This window comes from Catharus ustulatus, chromosome 11 (genome assembly GCF_009819885.2).
Source record: "Catharus ustulatus isolate bCatUst1 chromosome 11, bCatUst1.pri.v2, whole genome shotgun sequence".
Lineage (NCBI taxonomy): Eukaryota > Metazoa > Chordata > Aves > Passeriformes > Turdidae > Catharus > Catharus ustulatus.
Window position 1 is genome coordinate 13,640,655 of NC_046231.1, and position 17,719 is coordinate 13,658,373.

General features: G+C 53.8%; 2 protein-coding genes across 3 annotated transcripts; one reads left to right on the forward strand and one right to left on the reverse strand.

Moving 5' to 3' along the window:
* The first annotated feature begins 333 nt into the window (after nucleotides 1-333).
* Nucleotides 334-12,976, forward strand: SLC12A3 (solute carrier family 12 member 3). Of its 2 annotated transcripts, XM_033069721.1 has the most exons (26): nucleotides 334-4,863; nucleotides 5,123-5,281; nucleotides 5,507-5,582; nucleotides 5,713-5,808; nucleotides 5,955-6,094; nucleotides 6,293-6,403; nucleotides 6,579-6,690; nucleotides 6,943-7,073; nucleotides 7,332-7,416; nucleotides 7,746-7,900; nucleotides 8,196-8,303; nucleotides 8,539-8,662; nucleotides 8,748-8,849; nucleotides 8,941-9,096; nucleotides 9,172-9,271; nucleotides 9,683-9,794; nucleotides 10,333-10,473; nucleotides 10,657-10,763; nucleotides 10,903-10,985; nucleotides 11,160-11,228; nucleotides 11,403-11,504; nucleotides 11,685-11,796; nucleotides 12,092-12,178; nucleotides 12,271-12,406; nucleotides 12,517-12,584; nucleotides 12,832-12,976. In XM_033069721.1, the coding sequence occupies exons 1-26, from the start codon at nucleotides 4,570-4,572 to the stop codon at nucleotides 12,971-12,973; spliced, it is 3,108 nt and encodes a 1,035-aa protein (XP_032925612.1). In that variant the 5' UTR covers nucleotides 334-4,569; the 3' UTR covers nucleotides 12,974-12,976. The 2 variants fall into 2 exon arrangements, with proteins under 2 accessions (XP_032925612.1, XP_032925609.1); XM_033069718.2 differs by lacking the exons at nucleotides 334-4,863; nucleotides 5,507-5,582 and having other exon boundaries at nucleotides 5,163-5,281; nucleotides 11,400-11,504.
* A 635-nt stretch (nucleotides 12,977-13,611) lies between these two features.
* TMEM170A (transmembrane protein 170A) lies at nucleotides 13,612-17,673 on the reverse strand. The gene is made up of 3 exons (XM_033070016.1): nucleotides 17,533-17,673; nucleotides 17,273-17,443; nucleotides 13,612-16,719 (listed from the first exon to the last, which is right to left on the reverse strand). The coding sequence occupies exons 1-3, from the start codon at nucleotides 17,654-17,656 to the stop codon at nucleotides 16,589-16,591; spliced, it is 426 nt and encodes a 141-aa protein (XP_032925907.1). The 5' UTR covers nucleotides 17,657-17,673; the 3' UTR covers nucleotides 13,612-16,588.
* Between the last annotated feature and the right edge of the window lie 46 nt (nucleotides 17,674-17,719).

Genomic DNA, 17,719 nt, shown 5'->3' on the forward strand with positions numbered 1-17,719 from the left:
TTGGCATATGTCAGGTAAGAACTGATCCCCTTCCCTAGAGAACAGACACCTTCCCTGCTGTTTGTGGGCAGCTGTGGTGAGGCCAGGGCTGCCCCACGTGCAGTCCTGCAGGATGACCCTGCTCCTGTGTTTTCCTTGCTGGTGCTCAGCCTTTGTCCCTGAGTTACCCCCAGAATCAAACCACCTCCCATACAGAGTCTCTGGCAATCTGCACCTGTCCTCAGGCAACCACTGACCTGAGCAAGAGAGGGACAATGTTTGCTGCAGTCTGGGCAGGGTGAGGGCCACCTTCCCCACTGTACTTCCCTCTCCCTGATCTGCCATTCATCTCCCTGATCTGCCATTCATGCAGGGACACAAATCCTTTGGGGCTCAGCTCTTACTGCTGCCATTTCAGGACATTGTTCTCCTGTCTCTTGCTCATCTCCTGCTCAGGAGAGCTATTGTGCTTGTTCTGATGCCGAGAGTTGAATCTGGGAACCTTCTGTAAGCAGTGCAATACCCTTTCTCCATCTGCCCTTTGAGGAGGCTATAGCAGGTGCTTTCTGGTGCTTCTCAGCTTTCTTGGGTGTTGGTAAAAGGGAAAGTTGATGTCTCTATATAGTTTGCTCTCTTTGTACCCAGTGGTGGTGGCTCCAGCCTTTGGTCACTTTGGTAAGATAATCAGAAACTGAATTATTTCATGCTTTCAAAATCCAAGATGATCCTTCTGTGATGGACAGATGGGAAATAAACCCCAGGGAGTTCAAGTCCTGAGACTAACCCTGATAAGGTAAGACCAGCCCCATTTCAGTCAGGATAAGAGATTGTGGTTATAACAGAAAATGCCACAGATATTTGGAGTTAATTTATTACTTGTTGATTGCCCTGTGATTTCTTCTTAGGTTTGTGCAGGTGGTGGATGTTACATCCCATCCATCTTCCCACATTGCTCAGAGTGGCAGGTTCCAGCTCAGTGACTGAGCCTGACTCCTCTGTGTGACTTCAAGGGCTTTGCTGCTTTGAGGTAGATGCTGATGCACATCCTGGTGCCTTGCTGAATAAGGCACCCCCATGGTTTTCCAGATGTCCCTGTTTTCCCTCCTCATGCTCATTCTGCTGGAGAGAATAACCAGCTTCTGCTCCCTCAAGTTTTGCACCATCACGCTCTGACTTTGCTAATTTACAAGCTGAGCCTTTTGTAAATAGCTTATGAGCTGGAAGGGGTTTTTGGAGTGTCACTGAACTCATGCCTTGTGTTTGGTATAGCCTGTTCAAAGGTGGTGTCACCATGTCACTCCCTTTACACCAGGGAGTAGTGCACAGTGTGTAGCAGAGCTGGGATGTTCATCTGAGCTGAATTCGTTCTGACTAAAAATTGACAAATCTTCTCTAAGTCAGTGGAGCTCTGTTCTTTATACACAAAGCAAGCACAAATTAAGTTTAGGATAATTCAATCTGCTTTTTCCTACTGTGAGACTAATCCCTGGCATTAAAGATCCTCCAGGTAGATGAGATGCATTGAAGGGTGACTCATTGGTTTGAGTCAAATACAGCTGAGACTTGGGTTACTGCAGGAGATTTGAGGAAAAAGTGAAAAGGTGTTTGCTGTGAGAGTGTGTGACAACCTTGTTCTGGTGTGGATGCAGCAGAAGCAAGCAGTCTCCAGGTCTGTGTCCCACAATTTGCTTGGCTCAGAAACATCCACACATGCTTCAATACCAGCACAGCAGCTCCTAAAGCTTTAGGCTGCACCTCCTCCAAGGACCAAGGGCTTAATGATGTCTGGATTTACAGGGGGGTTGCAGGGAAATCTAGAAATACTCACTAAACTTCTGATCTGTATTACCTGTCCAGTAGGGGAAAAATTAAAGTTCTGCCAAGGGTTAATCTGGTAAAAACTACACTGAGCTAAGGGAAGACAGTCAGCTCCTGAAATGTGCCTTGAAGGTGTCCCAAACATTGTCAGAAAGCTGGTGTCAGTGGGTCCTGTCTTCTCATCTGCCTCTGTGAGGTTTTTGCAGACAACAAAATCAATCCTGTTAAGTGTTTTCACCATTACCCCAGAGTATGCTGGTCATAGTCAGGGGACTGCCTATGGGTTACATTCCTACTCCTCTGCCTATTCTTAGATTTCCCTGCTGAATGCAGATTCTGCATCTCAATAATCTGACTTTTTTAATGTTTTCCAGACCCTCTGGCTGGAGTAGACCTGCTAAATGAGGTGGGTTCTCTATTCACCACCATTTCCTCCTACTACTGCATTTGTCAAAGACACTGCTTGGACCTTGTTCCTCACAGGAGCTCAAGGAATTGTGCTCAGAAAAAGTTGATTCAATTTGGTGTTGTTACTCTGCCAACCCTTGTCACCCCAGTCTCTCAAAGAAGCAAAATGTCTTCCTTCCAGCCTGGAAGAAGTAAGGGGATATTGTTAATTCCAGTTCTGTGTTCCTGGGGTGGGACAGCAGTCAAATACTGCCTCTGTTCTTGTCCCTGTACCTACCAGCAATTTTGTCCTCTTTCTCTCTGGGTTTGAAGTTGGAAGGATGGAAATGGTGTCTGGAAGAGATGGGAGATGAGCTCTGTGTTCCCTCTAGGAAAAGTTACTGACTGTTGACTGAATAACCATCTCTTTTCTCTTCCCAGGCTTCCTTTGCTGTGGTGCTGAGAAATTGAGCCTGCTCTGCATGGTGGGTTTGCAGTGCTGAGCCCCTGCATCGTTCCTGTGTCACTCAGGGCGGTAGGTTCCCTCTTCCACAGGGATGGCAGCAGGTCAATTAAAGCCTCATTAAAGCCTGATGGAAAATAACACCTTGGCAGTCTTTAAAAGAAGCTGTGCTCTGCTTAACTCGATTTTGGGTTCATTTGATGCGTTTAATATCCAGAACAACCTGGGGGATCGGCTGGAAGTGAGGCAAAGCCCTGCAGAAAGAACTTGGCCCCTGTTGGCTGTGAGTGGAGGGGCTGGAGGAGGTGAGAGCTCCCCTCCGTGCCCGCAGCCCCCAGCGCCGCTCGGTATTGTTGCTGCAGCTGGTGTTGTGAATCAGGCCGACGACAAGCGCTTCCTACAATCCGGCTATTTCACTACACCAGGGTTGCATCATACCACTCGCTTCGCTCTTCGCCCGCCTCGGGAGCCCTCCTGTCTCCTCCGGAGCATCTCTGACCGTGCTGGGTTTAACAGAGCCCCCCCACTTGAGACTGATTTGTGGTGTTTTGGGCAAATGGGCGGTTCTGATGAAACAATGAGGTTCTAAAATAAAGCCATTTCTGCTGGGTGTGAGTCTGCTGGTGCATCTGTTGTGAGAGGAAGCTGGTGTCCGCTTTGTGGAGGGTGTTGTGTGAGGTGCTGGGTGAGGCTCTTGCTTTGTCCCTGCTGTGCAGGCTCAGATGCTGTGCAGTGCTGCGAGGGCTGAGCGTGGATGCAGAGCACACTGCCTGCCCTCAGCTCCCCGGGTCAGCGGGGCTTGGGTGATCACGGCCAAACGAGGGGGCTGGAGCAAGTCCTCAAAAATCAGGTCAAAATTTGTCTGTGAATGCAAAGACAGCCAGAGGCAGCAGGGCAGGCAGGCCCAATTTTCCATTAACTTGCAAAGCCACACGGAGCTGCAATTCCAATGGGCTGGCCTCGACTTTTATTGCTGGCCTTGTTTGCTGTCTTTGCTGATCTTATCTGTAACTGCTTTCGTGGCACATGTGACAGGGGCTGCAGGGGTGTAACAGGCACCCATCCCTCCCCCTGTCCTCACCTGCTGTGGCTGTGGGGTTACAGCCACACAGCTTCAGCTCGTGTTTTGTGTGATGGAGGCAAGAGTTCAAGTGCCTTATTAACTCAGGGACGGGGCAGGGGGCAATTCTGAGCCCTGGGTGCTCAGTGGTACCCTGTCCCTGGGTCAGGAGGGGAAGGGGGCTGTAGGACCGTGGCCGTCTCTTCTGTCTGGTACTGAGAGCTGCCCTGGACAAGCACAGACAGACATTGCTCTGTGTGCCGTGGTTTCTCCAGCCCCCTGGAATCTGAGTCCCAGCAAGGGCATCCCTCAGCCCCCTTGATGTCACACTCCCCCTTCCCCTGGTTTCCCTGTGAGATAAAGGTGCTGTTCCCCTCCCCACATCCGGCCCAGCTCAGTGCCACAGGCAGCATCTTGGAGAACAGCCAAGATGATTTACGAGATCTGACGGGTCTGGGGCAATATCCCAGAGAAGGGTGAGGGTGCGTGGGAGTCTTGCTCCCTCTTGCTCCCTTTTTCCATAATAAATCCCTGTGGGAACTGAATGTTCCCGGGCTGGGGCCGGAGGCAAACTCAGCGCTGCATTTCTCTGCTGATCTGTCCTTGGGACTTAATCTCAAATCTGTTATCGCTGCCCCCATCAAGCGCTGGGAGGCAGTGATGCCCATTATGGTGGTTTTGGTATCCCTTCCAGCTATTTTTTTTCCCCCTGACCAGCTTGGGGTGGTTCAAGCTGATTCCTTTCCTCTATTAGCATCAGTGGTGGGTGTGTGCCGGTCACCTCGCTCCGGTTTTGCAGGGTATAAAGCTGGCAAGCCCCTCTCCACCCTGTCCCCACCTGGCCGGCTCCTGGGCAGGGGCAATGGCCGAGCTGCCCATCCCAGATCTGCCCCCAGCCCACTGCAGTGGCCGCTTCACCATCAGCACCCTCCTGAGCGTGGAGGAGGGGGGCCGGGGTCCCTACACAGCCACCGAGGGCTCCAGCTGTGACAGCGTCCAGCCCACCCACCTGTCCAGCAGCACCCTCTGCAGCAGGACCTTTGGCTACAACACGGTGGATGTGGTGCCAGCCTACGAGCACTATGCCAACAGCAAGGGGGTGGGCGACCCCAGGAAGGGCAGGCCCTCACTGGCTGACCTGCACTCCATCCTCAAGGTAACGGGGGCTTGGCTGTACCCACAGCATCTCTGGCAGCCCCTGGCCGTGCTGCTGGTCCCTGCAGTGTGGCTGCAGTGGGTCACTGTTCTGCTGCCTCTGTTGCCATAACTGGTGCTGTGCTGACTGCACATCCCCAAGAAGGCCCTGGGAGAAGCCAGAGAATCCAGCTGTTTCCAGCTGTGTGCTCAGCCAGAGCACTGCCTCCAGGGACAGCTGCCTGAAGTCCAACCTCACCTGCCTTCCCCTCCTCCCACAGCCTGACCCAGGCCGCCTTCACACGCCGGTGTCTGATCTGCAGCACAGCAATGGCCTGCCAGAGGCCGGGCCAGAGGCTGGGCTGGAGGATGCAGAAGGGGAGCCAGGAGGAGACTCCGTGCCAGAACCTGTCCGCTTTGGATGGGTGAAGGGCGTCATGGTGAGTGTGATCCATCCCCCACGGAGCATCCTCCTGCTCCATAAGCGTTTTACCCTTGTTGCATTTTTCCTGATGCCTATATTTTTGCATCCAAGCACATGTGCTCTGAGCAATTCCCTGCCCTCCTCGGTGGGGTGGTTTTCTCTGAGGAGCAGCAGTGCTGGCATGGTTTGGCCATCCCCAGGTGTCTGTGCCCTGATGGCTAGTTCCCCTCTGTCCCCCCAGATTCGCTGCATGCTGAACATTTGGGGAGTTATCCTGTACTTGCGCTTGCCCTGGATCACCGCCCAGGCAGGAATCGGTGGGTGCTGCGTTTCACCGTGGGCTGGACAGTGGCACTGGGCCCATCATCACCCAAACACCTGGGGGGTGGTGGGACTCCTAGGGAAGGCTGGGGGATAGAGGAGTGAAGCAATGCCCTTTCCCCACAGCCCTGACGTGGCTCATCATCCTCATGTCCGTGACAGTGACCACCATAACCGGCTTGTCCATCTCGGCCATATCCACCAATGGCAAAGTGAAGTCAGGTACTTGTGTTTCCTCCCAGCCACTCCAGGGGTCTCTTTGTCCTGGGGCTGGCAGGGGATGTGAACTCCTGGCAGGGGCTGTGAGGTGTGGGGAACCCCAAAAACATGGGGGAAGCAGTAATGCCGTGGGGTGTTCCCTGCCTCAGGAGGCACCTACTTCCTCATCTCGCGGAGCCTGGGGCCGGAGCTGGGCGGCTCCATCGGGCTGATCTTTGCCTTTGCGAACGCGGTGGCCGTGGCCATGCACACAGTGGGCTTTGCTGAAACTGTCCGGGACCTGCTGCAGGTAAGAAAGCAGCTCTGTGTCCTCTGGGTCTCAATGCCCCCCCTACTCCTCCATCCCTGCCTTCTCCTTGCACAACCTGTGCTGATTATCAGTATTTGTGTTATCATTGGACCATTAGCTGCTAAAACTCAAGGAAAAAACAGTGGTTTGATAAGGAAGAGGGTTATTTCCATGTTGTGAACAGTTTCCCTTCCCCAGGAGCACAATTCCCTCATCGTGGACCCCACCAATGATATCCGAATCATTGGGGTCATCACTGTGACGGTGCTGCTGGGCATCTCCCTGGCTGGCATGGAATGGGAGGCCAAGGTAACCCTCACTCCTGCTCACATTCTGCTCCTGGGTTGATAGCTGTCCCTGCTGCCCACCAGGCATCTGAGGAGCCTGTAGCTCCCCAAAAATGGGCATGGGTTTCTCCTAATGCATTCTTCATTTTCTGTGCTCAAACGCCCAATCCTTCAGCTGGCTCTTTCTGGTCTGGCAGGCACAGATACTGTTCTTCCTGGTCATCTTGGTTTCCTTCATTAACTACCTGGTGGGAACAGTGATCCCAGCTACTGCTGAGAAGCAAGCAAAGGGCTTCTTCAGCTACCGAGGTGAGTCCACCACAGCTGGGGTTGCACTCAGCAGGTCCAAGTGCATCTCTGGAACCTGGCTGTTTGCTGCAGCTGGGGGAGATGTTTGTTACAGGAAGGTGTCCCTTACTAAGAGAAGTCATTGAAAGCACGGTGTCCCCTCCCATGGGGTCCCTGCCATCAGCACTGTGACCCCAGCCAGTGCTGAGGTGCTTTAGCCACGAAAAAAGTAGCCAAGAGGCCCCAAATTCTTCTCCTCTGCTTCCTCCCCAGCTGATATCTTTGCTCAGAACTTTGTGCCTAACTGGCGTGGACCTGAGGGCTCCTTCTTTGGCTTGTTTTCCATTTTCTTCCCATCAGCAACTGGCATCCTGGCTGGGGCCAACATTTCAGGTGACCTGAAGGTGGGTTGTGACTGTTGCTGCCTGAGCCAGTTTTTCTCAGGGCTCAAGCCCTGTTTTTCCTCAGGCTTTCATTTTGATCCAACCATTAGACTTTGTTTTTATTTATTCTGGAAACTTTGGGCTCAGCCAGGAGATGTTCTGTGGCTTTGTGGTACAGTGAATTAAAATTCCTCTTGTACAGCAGCCACAAATAAACTGTTTGCATTAGCACTGCTGCTGGAAAGCTGTCTTACATATCTCTGCAACTCCCTTGGGCAGGATCCTGCTGTGGCCATTCCCAAGGGCACCTTGATGGCCATCTTCTGGACCACTGTGTCCTACCTGGTGCTTTCTGCTACCATTGGTAAGCAGCATGTCCTCAGGTGCAATGGGTGAGGGGACTGGGCTGGCCCCCACCCAGAATGGGTGGCCTGGGAGGATGCAGGTGTGTAGGAGCCAGGAGAAAGCTGTGGACACTGGCACTGATATCCTGGTGGGAGTGCCACAGGTGCCAGGCCTTGTTCCTATCCCTGTGTGGGGCAAAGTCATCCCGGGTGAGCAGCGGAGCTCGTGGCATTGCTCAAAGCCATCGCGCAGTGGGGCAGCCCCATGGTGGGGAACAGGATGTGGGGCTGGGCTTCTTGAAACCATGGAGAGGTGCCAGCCCTGCTCTAGCCCTGTGTGTGCCCCCAGGTGCCTGTGTGGTCCGAGATGCCTCAGGCAGCCTGAATGACAGCGTGGCCGTGGGCTCTCCGGGCTGTGAGGGACTGGCCTGCAGATTCGGCTGGAACTTCACTGCCTGCACCCAACAGCAGAGCTGCCGATACGGGCTCAGCAACTACTACCAGGTACTGCTCAGAGCCAGACCAACCCCTGTTCCTGCTCCTGGTCAGGTCTGTGCTGCAATGCCCGGCACACTCCTGCCATCCTGAGGGGCACCATGCTCTTGAAACAGGCATGTTTCAACAGGAAGGCACCAAAAGCCCAGGGAGTGGGCTTTTGGATGTGGCTGGACTTGGCTGCCTGGATAATGTTAAAGGAAATGCAGCAGGATGGGGCTTGAGGGTGGAAATCCCTCAGGGCTGGGGTGGAGGTTGGTGCACCAGGGATTGTGGGGTTCCTGATCCCCTGGTTTTCATGCAGAGCATGAGCATGGTGTCTGGATTTGGCCCCCTCATTACAGCAGGGATCTTTGGTGCTACCCTCTCCTCGGCATTGGCCTGCCTTGTCTCAGCCCCCAAAGTCTTCCAGGTGAGGGGGTGAAGTCTGCACACCCCAGCTCCTCTCCCTGAGCTCAGCAGTGAGTGATGCTCCTTGGTGGAGGGCTCTGCATCTGTGAGCAGCCCTGGGGCAAGGAGGATGCTGCTGTCAACACAGGGCATGTGTGCAGTTTGGCCCTTGCTCTTATGGATGCAGGAGCCACCATGGCACTGCCAGCCCATGTCCCTAGCAAAGCCTGCTGTCCCCACTGCATCTCTCCTTGCAGTGTCTCTGCAAGGACCAGCTCTATCCTCTCATCGGCTTCTTCGGGAAGGGCTATGGGAGGAACAGCGAGCCCATCCGTGGCTACATGCTCACCTATGTCATTGCTGTTGGCTTTATTCTCATCGGTAGGTGTTCGATGCCCCTGTACCCTCCAGCAGGGTGGCTCAGTCCCCACCACTGACATCTCACTGTCCTCCTCCTCTCCCACAGCTGAGCTCAATGCCATCGCCCCCATCATCTCCAACTTCTTCCTCTGCTCCTACGCCCTCATCAACTTCAGCTGCTTCCACGCCTCCATCACCAACTCCCCAGGTGGGCTGTGCCCCGCACGCCGTGCCCTGCGGGGCCGGCTCTGCGTGCTGCTCCCCGTCCCGGCAGCGGCCGCTCTGTGTGTTTGCTGCAGGCTGGCGACCCTCCTTTCAGTATTACAGCAAGTGGGCTGCGCTCTTTGGAGCAGCTGTCTCAGTGGTGATCATGTTCCTGCTGACCTGGTGGGCAGCCCTCATTGCCTTTGGCATCGTCATCTTCCTCCTGGGATATGTCCTCTACAAAAAGCCAGGTGAGTGGTGGTAACCTGGTGCTGGTGATGCCCCAGAAGTGTCTGGCCCGTTGCTAATCCATCTTCCCCATGCAGATGTCAACTGGGGCTCCTCCATGCAAGCCAGCTCCTACAACATGGCCCTCAACTACTCAGTGGGGCTGAGCGAAGTGGATGAGCACATCAAGAACTACAGGCAAGGGCAGCTCATTGCAGTGCTGGGCACTGAGGGAGTGGGATGAAGAGCCAGCTCCTGCCTCCGGTAAACCCAGGGAGGCTTCGTGTCCCTGGCCACAACCTCACCACCACCCTCAGTAACCAGGAGCTACAGCAAAATGTGTCTATCTCTAAAACCCCATGCCTGTGCCATGTAAGGTAGAAAACTGGGCAAACCCTGCCCTCCCTGGCAGGGACAGACCAGGCAGACACAGACACATTGGTCTCATCTGATATGAAAAGACCAAAGAGTGAGACTGGACCCCCAGGCCACATAATGTTTTCTCATTCGAAAGACGCTCCCTATAATTGCCACTGGCCAAGCATGGGAGAAGAGAAGGCTGGATGTCTCCAAGTATCATTCCTCACTCCCTTTTTCCCCTGCCTGCAGACCGCAGTGCCTGGTGCTGACTGGCCCACCCAACTTCCGCCCGGCACTGGTGGATTTTGTGGGGACCTTCACCAAGAACCTCAGCCTGATGCTCTGTGGCAACGTGCTGATTGTGAGTCACCTACAGAAGCTGGTTGGTTCCTTGTCCTGGGGGGCTCTGGCCACCAGTGGGTGGTGGGCTGGGAAATTCAGTTGTGGGCTCACAGGGTTGAGATTGAAATGTGCCCACTTGTGTGCTGCTGGATGATGAAATGTGTCAACTGGAAACCTCTCTGAGTTATTAAGCAATGTTGGTGAAGCATCAGGATGTCCCTGTGGGATTATGGCTTCCCTTTGCCAATTATTGGGCAAATTTGGAAGGATGAAATAATTGCTCAGAGGACATGGGGTCCTGCAGCCCTGAAGTCTCCAGAGCAATTGGGTGCAGTAAGAACCAGCGCATCTACACCCGCAGGACTGTTGGGATTGTGTGCACTGGCTGTCAGCTCCCTGGATTCATTGGTTTTCTTGGCTGTGGTTGCAACCTCCCATGTGTGCAGTGGTTACATTCACCTCTTGCCAATGATTTGGGAAGAGAGGAGCTAGAAGTCCTTGGTGGCAAGACCACCAGTTGGAAGGGGCTGCCTGAGCTCCTGCCCCGATTCCTGCAGGGACCACGGAAGCAGAAGATGCCAGAGTCCCGGCTGATGGCAGATGGCCACACTAAGTGGCTAACGAAGAGGAAGATCAAGGCTTTCTACACGGATGTGGTGGCTGAGGATTTGAGAAGTGGTGTTCAAATGCTCATCCAGGTACAGCCACCATTGGCCTTCCAGCAGCAGGGTCCCTCCTCTTTGTCACAGCCTGGGGGAGCTGTGACCTCCCCTCAGTGATCTCCCAGCACTCCCTTTGTGTTGTTCCCCCATGGAGTGGACTGACACCACCTGTGTCCGTCTGTCCCTGCAGAGGGGTCTCATGGGGACATCTATCCATAGGCTGCTGGCCTTGGGAAGATGAGACCTAACATCTTAGTGCTGGGCTACAAGAGGAACTGGCGGACAGCATCTCCACAGAGCCTGGAGGACTACGTGGGCATCCTGCAGTACGGCCACACCGGCTCCTCTGCCTCGGGGACACTGGCGCCTGCTGATGGCCCTGTGGTCGCTGACAGCCACGTGCCCAGGGTCCTGCTGGGCTGACAGTGCCACCCCCATTAACTGCCTTCTCCTCCCTCCTTCCAGCGACGCGTTCGATTTCAAGTATGGAGTGTGCTTGATGCGGATGAAGGAAGGGCTGAACGTTTCCCAAGTGCTGCAGGCACATGGTAAGTGGTTTTGGGTGGCCAGGGATGCACAGAGACATGGGATGTGCCAGCCAGCACCATGTCCCCAGACAAAGGTCACAGTCCTGGTGGGACATCACTCCTGTGCTGGGATCAAAGGGGATGGGGACAGTGAGGAACTGCTGTGCTGCCCTTGCTCTTCTCCTCCCTCCTCAGTTAATCCCACGTTCGAGGCAGCAGAGCACCCCAAGAATGGCACTGGCACCAAAGCAGCTCCAGGCACAGGTAGGTTGGTCAGTCTTAGCTTGTGACCACCCAGAGCACTGAGGATGATTTTGCAGGCAGGGTGGAGGTTTCAAGCACTGATGGGGAGCAGGGCTGGGACCAGGAGGAAGTGATGCCTTTAATCTGTGGCTGGTGGTGCCCTTTGCTGAAACCAGCACCCTCTTGCCCCAGCAGTGGACCCCACCACCTTGGCCAGTGAGCATCAGGCAAGCACCATCTTCCAGAGCGAGCAGGGCAAGAAGACCATTGACATTTACTGGCTCTTTGATGATGGAGGTAACCCTCACCTTCCATCCACCCAGATAATGAGAGCCCAGCACCTCCATCACGGTGCCCAGGGGGCCTCAGTCCCTGCCAAATGGGGCCAGGGCATCCAGGCCAGGCCTTTGGCATCAAGGGAACACTGGTGAGCCTGGGAGTCACTGCTGCATCTCTCACTGGGTGTTTTGGGGACAGGTCTCACGCTGCTCATCCCCTACCTCCTGGGGCGCAAGAAGCGGTGGGGGAAGTGCAAAATCCGGGTGTTTGTCGGTGGGCAGATCAACAGGATGGATGAGGAGAGGAAGGCGTAAGTGCTGGCAGCCACTGCACCTCTCAGCCACTTGGCTACTGCCACTGTCCCTTGGGTGGTGACACAAGCTGCTTCCCATCCTGCTGAGCCCTCACAGCTTTGCCATAATGGGATCTGTGAGCTCTGACCTGGCTGCTTTACCTCATTTCTCTGGAAATCAGGGTGGCTGCAGAGTGGGAAAGCCCAAAGTGCAAACTGAGGCCAGCAGCAAGGTTTTCTGCTGTAGCAGGTCCCTGTCAGAGCTACTGTTCCCTGCTAACTTTGGGAAAATGTGTCCTTTTCCCTCCCTTAGGATTGTCTCTCTGCTGAGCAAGTTCCGCCTCGGCTTCCATGAGGTCCACATCCTCCCTGACATCAACCAGAAACCCCGGCCAGAGCAGTAACCACCCCCCTCCCACCTTCTCTGTGCCCCCCCAGCACCCCCAAACCTGCCCAGACCCTCCTCCTTGGCACTGTCTGCTTGTGTTGCAGCATCAAGAGGTTTGATGAACTCATCGCTCCCTTCAGGCTGAACGATGGCTTCAAAGACGAGGCTACAGTGAATGAGATGAGACAGGGCTGTCCCTGGAAGATTTCTGATGAGGAGGTCGATAAAAACAGAGCCAAGGTAGCTCCAGTGCTGGGGGAGCTCCTGCAAAGGGTCTCCTGCTTTTTAGACAAAATTCAGTCTTTCTGGAAACTATTATTTTGTGTTTCTCAATGCTCTTTGCTCCACAGTCGCTCCGACAAGTGAGGCTGAATGAGATTTTGCTGGACTACTCACGGGATGCAGCCCTCATAGCCATGTAGGTGCCAGTAATGCCCTCACACCCATTTCTTGCCCCATGGGAGTGGTCCCTCTGGATGTTCACCACAAGACACCCTAAGGCTGTGGTGAGACAGTGCTGCAGCACAGGGAAAATCCCTTGGAAGACACCACGGACTCCAGCCTGGATGCTGTCGGGTGGGAGGATGTGGTGCTGCCCATTTTTAGGGAAATAATCTGCAAGGGGCTCTGTGCCTCCCTGCCTCACGCCCCTTGCTTTGCCACAGCACTCCACCCATCGGCAGGAAGGGTCGCTGCCCCAGCTCCCTCTACATGGCCTGGCTCGAGACCCTCTCACAGGACCTGAGGCCCCCCATCATCCTCACACGAGGAAACCAAGAGAATGTGTTGACCTTTTACTGCCAATAAAACTTCCTGATGTATTGGGATGTGATTTTTTCAGGCCAGTTTTGATCCTGGAGCACGCTCCTCTGGGAGTTTGGGGTGGTTACCAGCCCTCTGGAAATGCCCACCCGGCACAGCTGCCACTCTCTTACAAACACTTGTTTGGCCTGTAGGCTCTGCAGGTTGTACATCAATAAACAGCAATGCCAGCCCTGCAGTGCAGGTGCTGCTCTGGCCTGGGGTTAGCCAGAGCCAGGCAGGGGAGTTGTGGGGTCCTGCACCTGCTTGCCCAGGAGAGCCCAAGTGGTGTGCAGGGACTGAATGCTGGCCCCAGTAAAGCCACTGGCCTAGACTGGGAACAGCCCCAGGGGCTGGGAGCAGAACAGCACCAAGCCTAGGGGCTGCTGGGCCCCAGCATGTCCCCTCAGGGACAGGGACAACAGCGAAGCCTGTTCCCAACAACTGAGCAGCAATGAGGTTTCACCTCAGACTGTGGGGCCTGACTGCAGATGCAGGTCCAGCTCCTAATGGAGACAACATTTACCACCACAACCAGGACATTGCTGGTGCAGATGGCCCCAAGCAAAGCAGGAGTGCAGCTCATTTGCAAAAGCATAACCCAGGCCCCCTTGCCATGCTGCGGAAGAAACACACAACATTCATTCACTTCAAGAATTACAGAATTTACTGATAATCACCACCAGGATTAGGAGTGTCAGTAGAAAAATAAAATGTACAGAATTTTCAATCATATAAAGATTTGTTCATGACAGCTGCAGCTGTGAGCGAGGAAGCCAGGTGGGAGCAGGGGGATGCCACACACAGCGACCAGGGCCACAAGCCCCAGCATAAGTGGCTGTTCCTCCAGGGCAGGCAGTTCCTCCAGGTGTTTCCTTAACTAGCACACTGGCTGGGCTCCCCAGCAGAGGCTCACACCATTGCCCAGCTCAGGACACCTCAGTATTGATGTCTTCACCAGCTCTTTGCAGTTTTTGGCAAGTTTGACTGAGCAAAATCTACTACTACCTGATGAAAACTGAAGGGATTCCTCCACCTGTCTCACTTGGAATAATGGAATGGAAAGGGAAGGCCAAACCAGTGAGGGGAGGAAAGTGCCACCAGTACTTGAACTGCCATCTGGTGCTTCAACTCAAGGCTACTCCTCCTTTCTGTTTAGCTCTGGTTTATCTGGAGAGGGGGGTTGCCAGCTGCAGCTAGCAGACTGGAGGATGCTCTGTGAGCACCAAGGTGACATGAAGAACTTGCCTCCTGTGCTAGCATGTCAAGACAAATCAGCTGATTGTTCACCTTTTATGCAAGAATTCCCTGAAAATTTCACAGCATCCAGGCATAGAGAACAGTGCCAGCTCCAAACACTCCAAACAGGATCAAGCTGCCAGCTCTTCAAGTAAACCAGAACCCCCCCAAAACAGACTCTCAGAAATCCCAAGGAGTAGAAACTGAAAGTTTTCAGTTCACCCAGCACTGAGTGACTTTACTGAGCAATTTTTCACTTGTTCTGAGCTCTGTAACAGCCCCATTTGTGTCCTACACCCCTCAGCCCGGTTCCTGCAAGGAAACCTCCTCTTGCTGTAGCATGGGGCACAGGGATAAAGTGCTTTCTCAGTTGCAATCAGCTTAATGGCTATTGAGTAGTGCCAGGCACCGGGGCAGGGTAAAGGAGAGCACAGTAGGTGCTCAGGACACTGGTTTCTGGTATCACCTGAAAGGTAAAGCCAGACCCACCCCATCCAAATTCCATGAGATTCTTTTAATCCATCCAGGAAAACACAGGATAATTCCTGTAAATTAAACTGTGCTGTCTGTACACATACTGAAATACAAAGTGGAAAGGGGGAAAAGAAAGCAAGCTTATTCTTTCTTTTTCATTGTTTCTGCCCTGGCAGGAAGACTGGATCTCTAGAAGCAGCACAGCACACAGGGCTCTCCACAGATCCAGGGTTTAGTATACGTGACACCACTTGGACCTCACCCACCTAAGGAGAAGGATTCACATTAAATTATTTCCTAAACTGCACATCTCTATTCCCTGAATTAACATAGGCTAAAATTTAGAGTAATTTCAGTAAGTAGCTGCTGCAAAACACCTCTCACTGTCAACAGACCACTCCCAAGAAGTCAGTGCATAGAGAAACCCATTTCCATGATAAACACGATGCCCTGTTGAAGGATCACAGAATCAATTCAGTTTAGAAACGCCCTCTGAGATCAAGTCCAACCTTTGACTGGTCACCACCTTGTCATCCAGACCATGACACTAAGTGCCATGTCCAGTCATTCCAGCACTGAGGACACAGACTCATTGTAGATAAATGGCCCTAGAAAATGCTGCAGATGCAAAAGGAACTGATTTGGAAACCAGGGGAATTCAGTGAAGACACAGATGGGAACTCTCCCCTGAAAGGCTGGACACAGACAGCAAACCCCTGGGGCTGGCTACACTGCCCAGCCACATCCCTAGAATTCAACCTCAGCTTCCCAAAGAACCAAGCCCCAGGAAGCACCCAGTTAGCTGCTCAAGTGCCCCAGCCATGTGGCACAAGTCAGGGCACAAGTGCAGAGCTACCGATTAGTCACTTAAAACCAAAACTAATTAAAACAATTCATGAGGAGACAGTACTGCATGTGGATAGGGCTGATTTGGGGCCGTGTTCACATGGACACAGGAACACCCAGGCTCCTGCCAGGAGCCTTGCAGCTCTCCTAACCCCCAGCACGCTGTTGGCTGAAAATGTGGCACAGTCCCCACACTGGGGACACCCCAGGTCACAATCCATGGCCATGCAGCTCTCAGCAGCAGCAGCAGCATGAGGGATTTTATCCAAGCTGGCCAGTGCCACTTCCAGATCAGTGCAGACACCCAGCTCCACCACACCAACATGAACAGCATCAGCAAGGGAGAACGGGGTCATTTAGCTGTGTATGCCCACATGTACCTGGGATTTCTGGAGTGCCCATTCTACTGTGCTCTGCCTCTGGACAAAACATTCACAGAGCCAGAAGGGCTTTGCTGTAATAAAATTTTTATACCAGTCATTTCTCCTGCACAGCATTCACAGCCAAAGGTCCCAGACACAAATTTGCACTCTCATCTATCTAAAACGAGTTCTCCTTTTGCTGCTCCCAAATCCACTGTGGCCATGACCTGGTATTAAGGAGTTTGGGCCAGGAAGAAAACAAATTAATTTTTTAATTTAAAAAATTGACATTAAAAGAGCTTCAGGTTCACTCAAAACCAAGCAACAAAGCAGTGAGTGAGTGGTGAGGACACGACATCATCCTGGTCCTGTTCCTACCCCAGCACAGCTGGTGTCACATTTTAGTCATGTCCTGTTACTACAATTCATCACTGGTGAAAGGTACACAGGTCTCCTCCTCTGGTAGCCATTTTCCTACCCTCCAGATAAATAAATTTCACTTGGCACTTAATGTTACCAAAAAGTAACAAAATTCACAATTTTTAAATTTCAAGCCAGGCTGGAGGCAGGAGCAAGCTCTCCCAATTCCTTAAATCAGTGGAAGAAGCACAAGGCTGGAGTGTGCTCCCTGTGATTTGTTCTGAGGCAGCAGGTCCTTGGCTCCTCCTTTGGTTTGTGTTCTCCAGCCTCTCCAGAGGAGCTACAGAGTGGCCAGAATGCGCAGGAACGAAACCACCACCACACAGAAAGTCTGGCCCACGCCAAAAATGAGGGCCTCAAAGGGAATCATTTTTTTCCCTGCAGCTCTGTAAACTCCAGCAATGGCAGCACCTGTGGAGAGGGGGAAAAGCCAAAATGTGAACGTGAGACAGCTGCTCTGCCACAGGGATGAAGGGGAAGTCTCACGATGTGAGGCTGGGGCAGAGAACAGCGGGCTCTGAACCTCTCCCTGCACACCAGCAGGCAAGCATGCTGTGCTGGGGATGTCTGACAAACCTCAGCCAGTAACCAGTACTGCTGGTGGCAATGGGTGAACTGGTGCTGAAACTCTTCAGCAGCTGTGGGGGTTGGGGTGGCTTGGGACATACCCTTGTCACAAGATCTCCCACCCACAGGCAGCAAACATTACCCAGTTCTGGCACTAACACCAAACCCCTGAGAGATTTTCCTCCATGTGCTCAGAAATGTGAAAGCCCTCTTGGCTCTGCACCCGATGGGCACGTTTGGTATGCCCGATGCAGAACTCGACATGGGGTACGGTCCAACTCTTTCAAACGTGGGGCAAGGGGTAAATGAAGCCAGAACGTTAACTCCACGTGCTCCCGAAGGCAACCTCTGATCCCCACAGAGCACCCCGGCCCATACTGCCGGGCACTTGCCGTACTTGTGAGGGTGCCGGCGGTGATGGGTCCCACGAAGCCCATCAACAGGACGCTCACGGACATGAACCTGCCGTACTTGTGGTGCCGGAGCGTGAAGAGCGCAAGCAACGCGGCCGGGACGTGGAAGGCAAGGGAGGAGACGATTGCCCACAGGAAGACGCCGTACCACATCTCTGCGGAGAGAAGGGCTGTGAGGGCGGCCCAGGGCCCGCGGGTGTCCAGCGACCCCGGCGGGCGGGCCCCGCTCCGAGTAGGGAGGTACCTGGAAAGGTGGAGAGCGGGCTGGAGTAGGTGGTGGTGCCATTGCCCATGCGGGGCACGAGGCGAAGGCTGAGGATTTGCTGCAGGAGCCCCCCACCACCGCCGCCCGCTTCGCCGCCCTCCATCCCTGCACCCGCCCCGCCGCCGCCATCCGCCACCGCCTCTTCCGCCCTTCCGCTTCCGCACGC

Excerpts from the sequence above, each read along its gene's own strand:
- TMEM170A (XM_033070016.1), bottom strand. The coding sequence starts at position 17,656 with ATGGAGGGCGGCGAAGCGGGCGGCGGTGGTGGGGGGCTCCTGCAGCAA. Across the intron at positions 17,444-17,532 it reads CCCGCTCTCCACCTTTCCAG|AGATGTGGTACGGCGTCTTC; the intron begins GTACCTCCCTAC and ends TTCTCTCCGCAG. Across the intron at positions 16,720-17,272 it reads CACCGCCGGCACCCTCACAA|GTGCTGCCATTGCTGGAGTT; the intron begins GTACGGCAAGTG and ends CCCTCTCCACAG.
- SLC12A3 (XM_033069721.1), top strand. The coding sequence starts at position 4,570 with ATGGCCGAGCTGCCCATCCCAGATCTGCCCCCAGCCCACTGCAGTGGC. Across the intron at positions 5,809-5,954 it reads CAATGGCAAAGTGAAGTCAG|GAGGCACCTACTTCCTCATC; the intron begins GTACTTGTGTTT and ends TCCCTGCCTCAG. Across the intron at positions 10,474-10,656 it reads GTGTTCAAATGCTCATCCAG|GCTGCTGGCCTTGGGAAGAT; the intron begins GTACAGCCACCA and ends ATCTATCCATAG.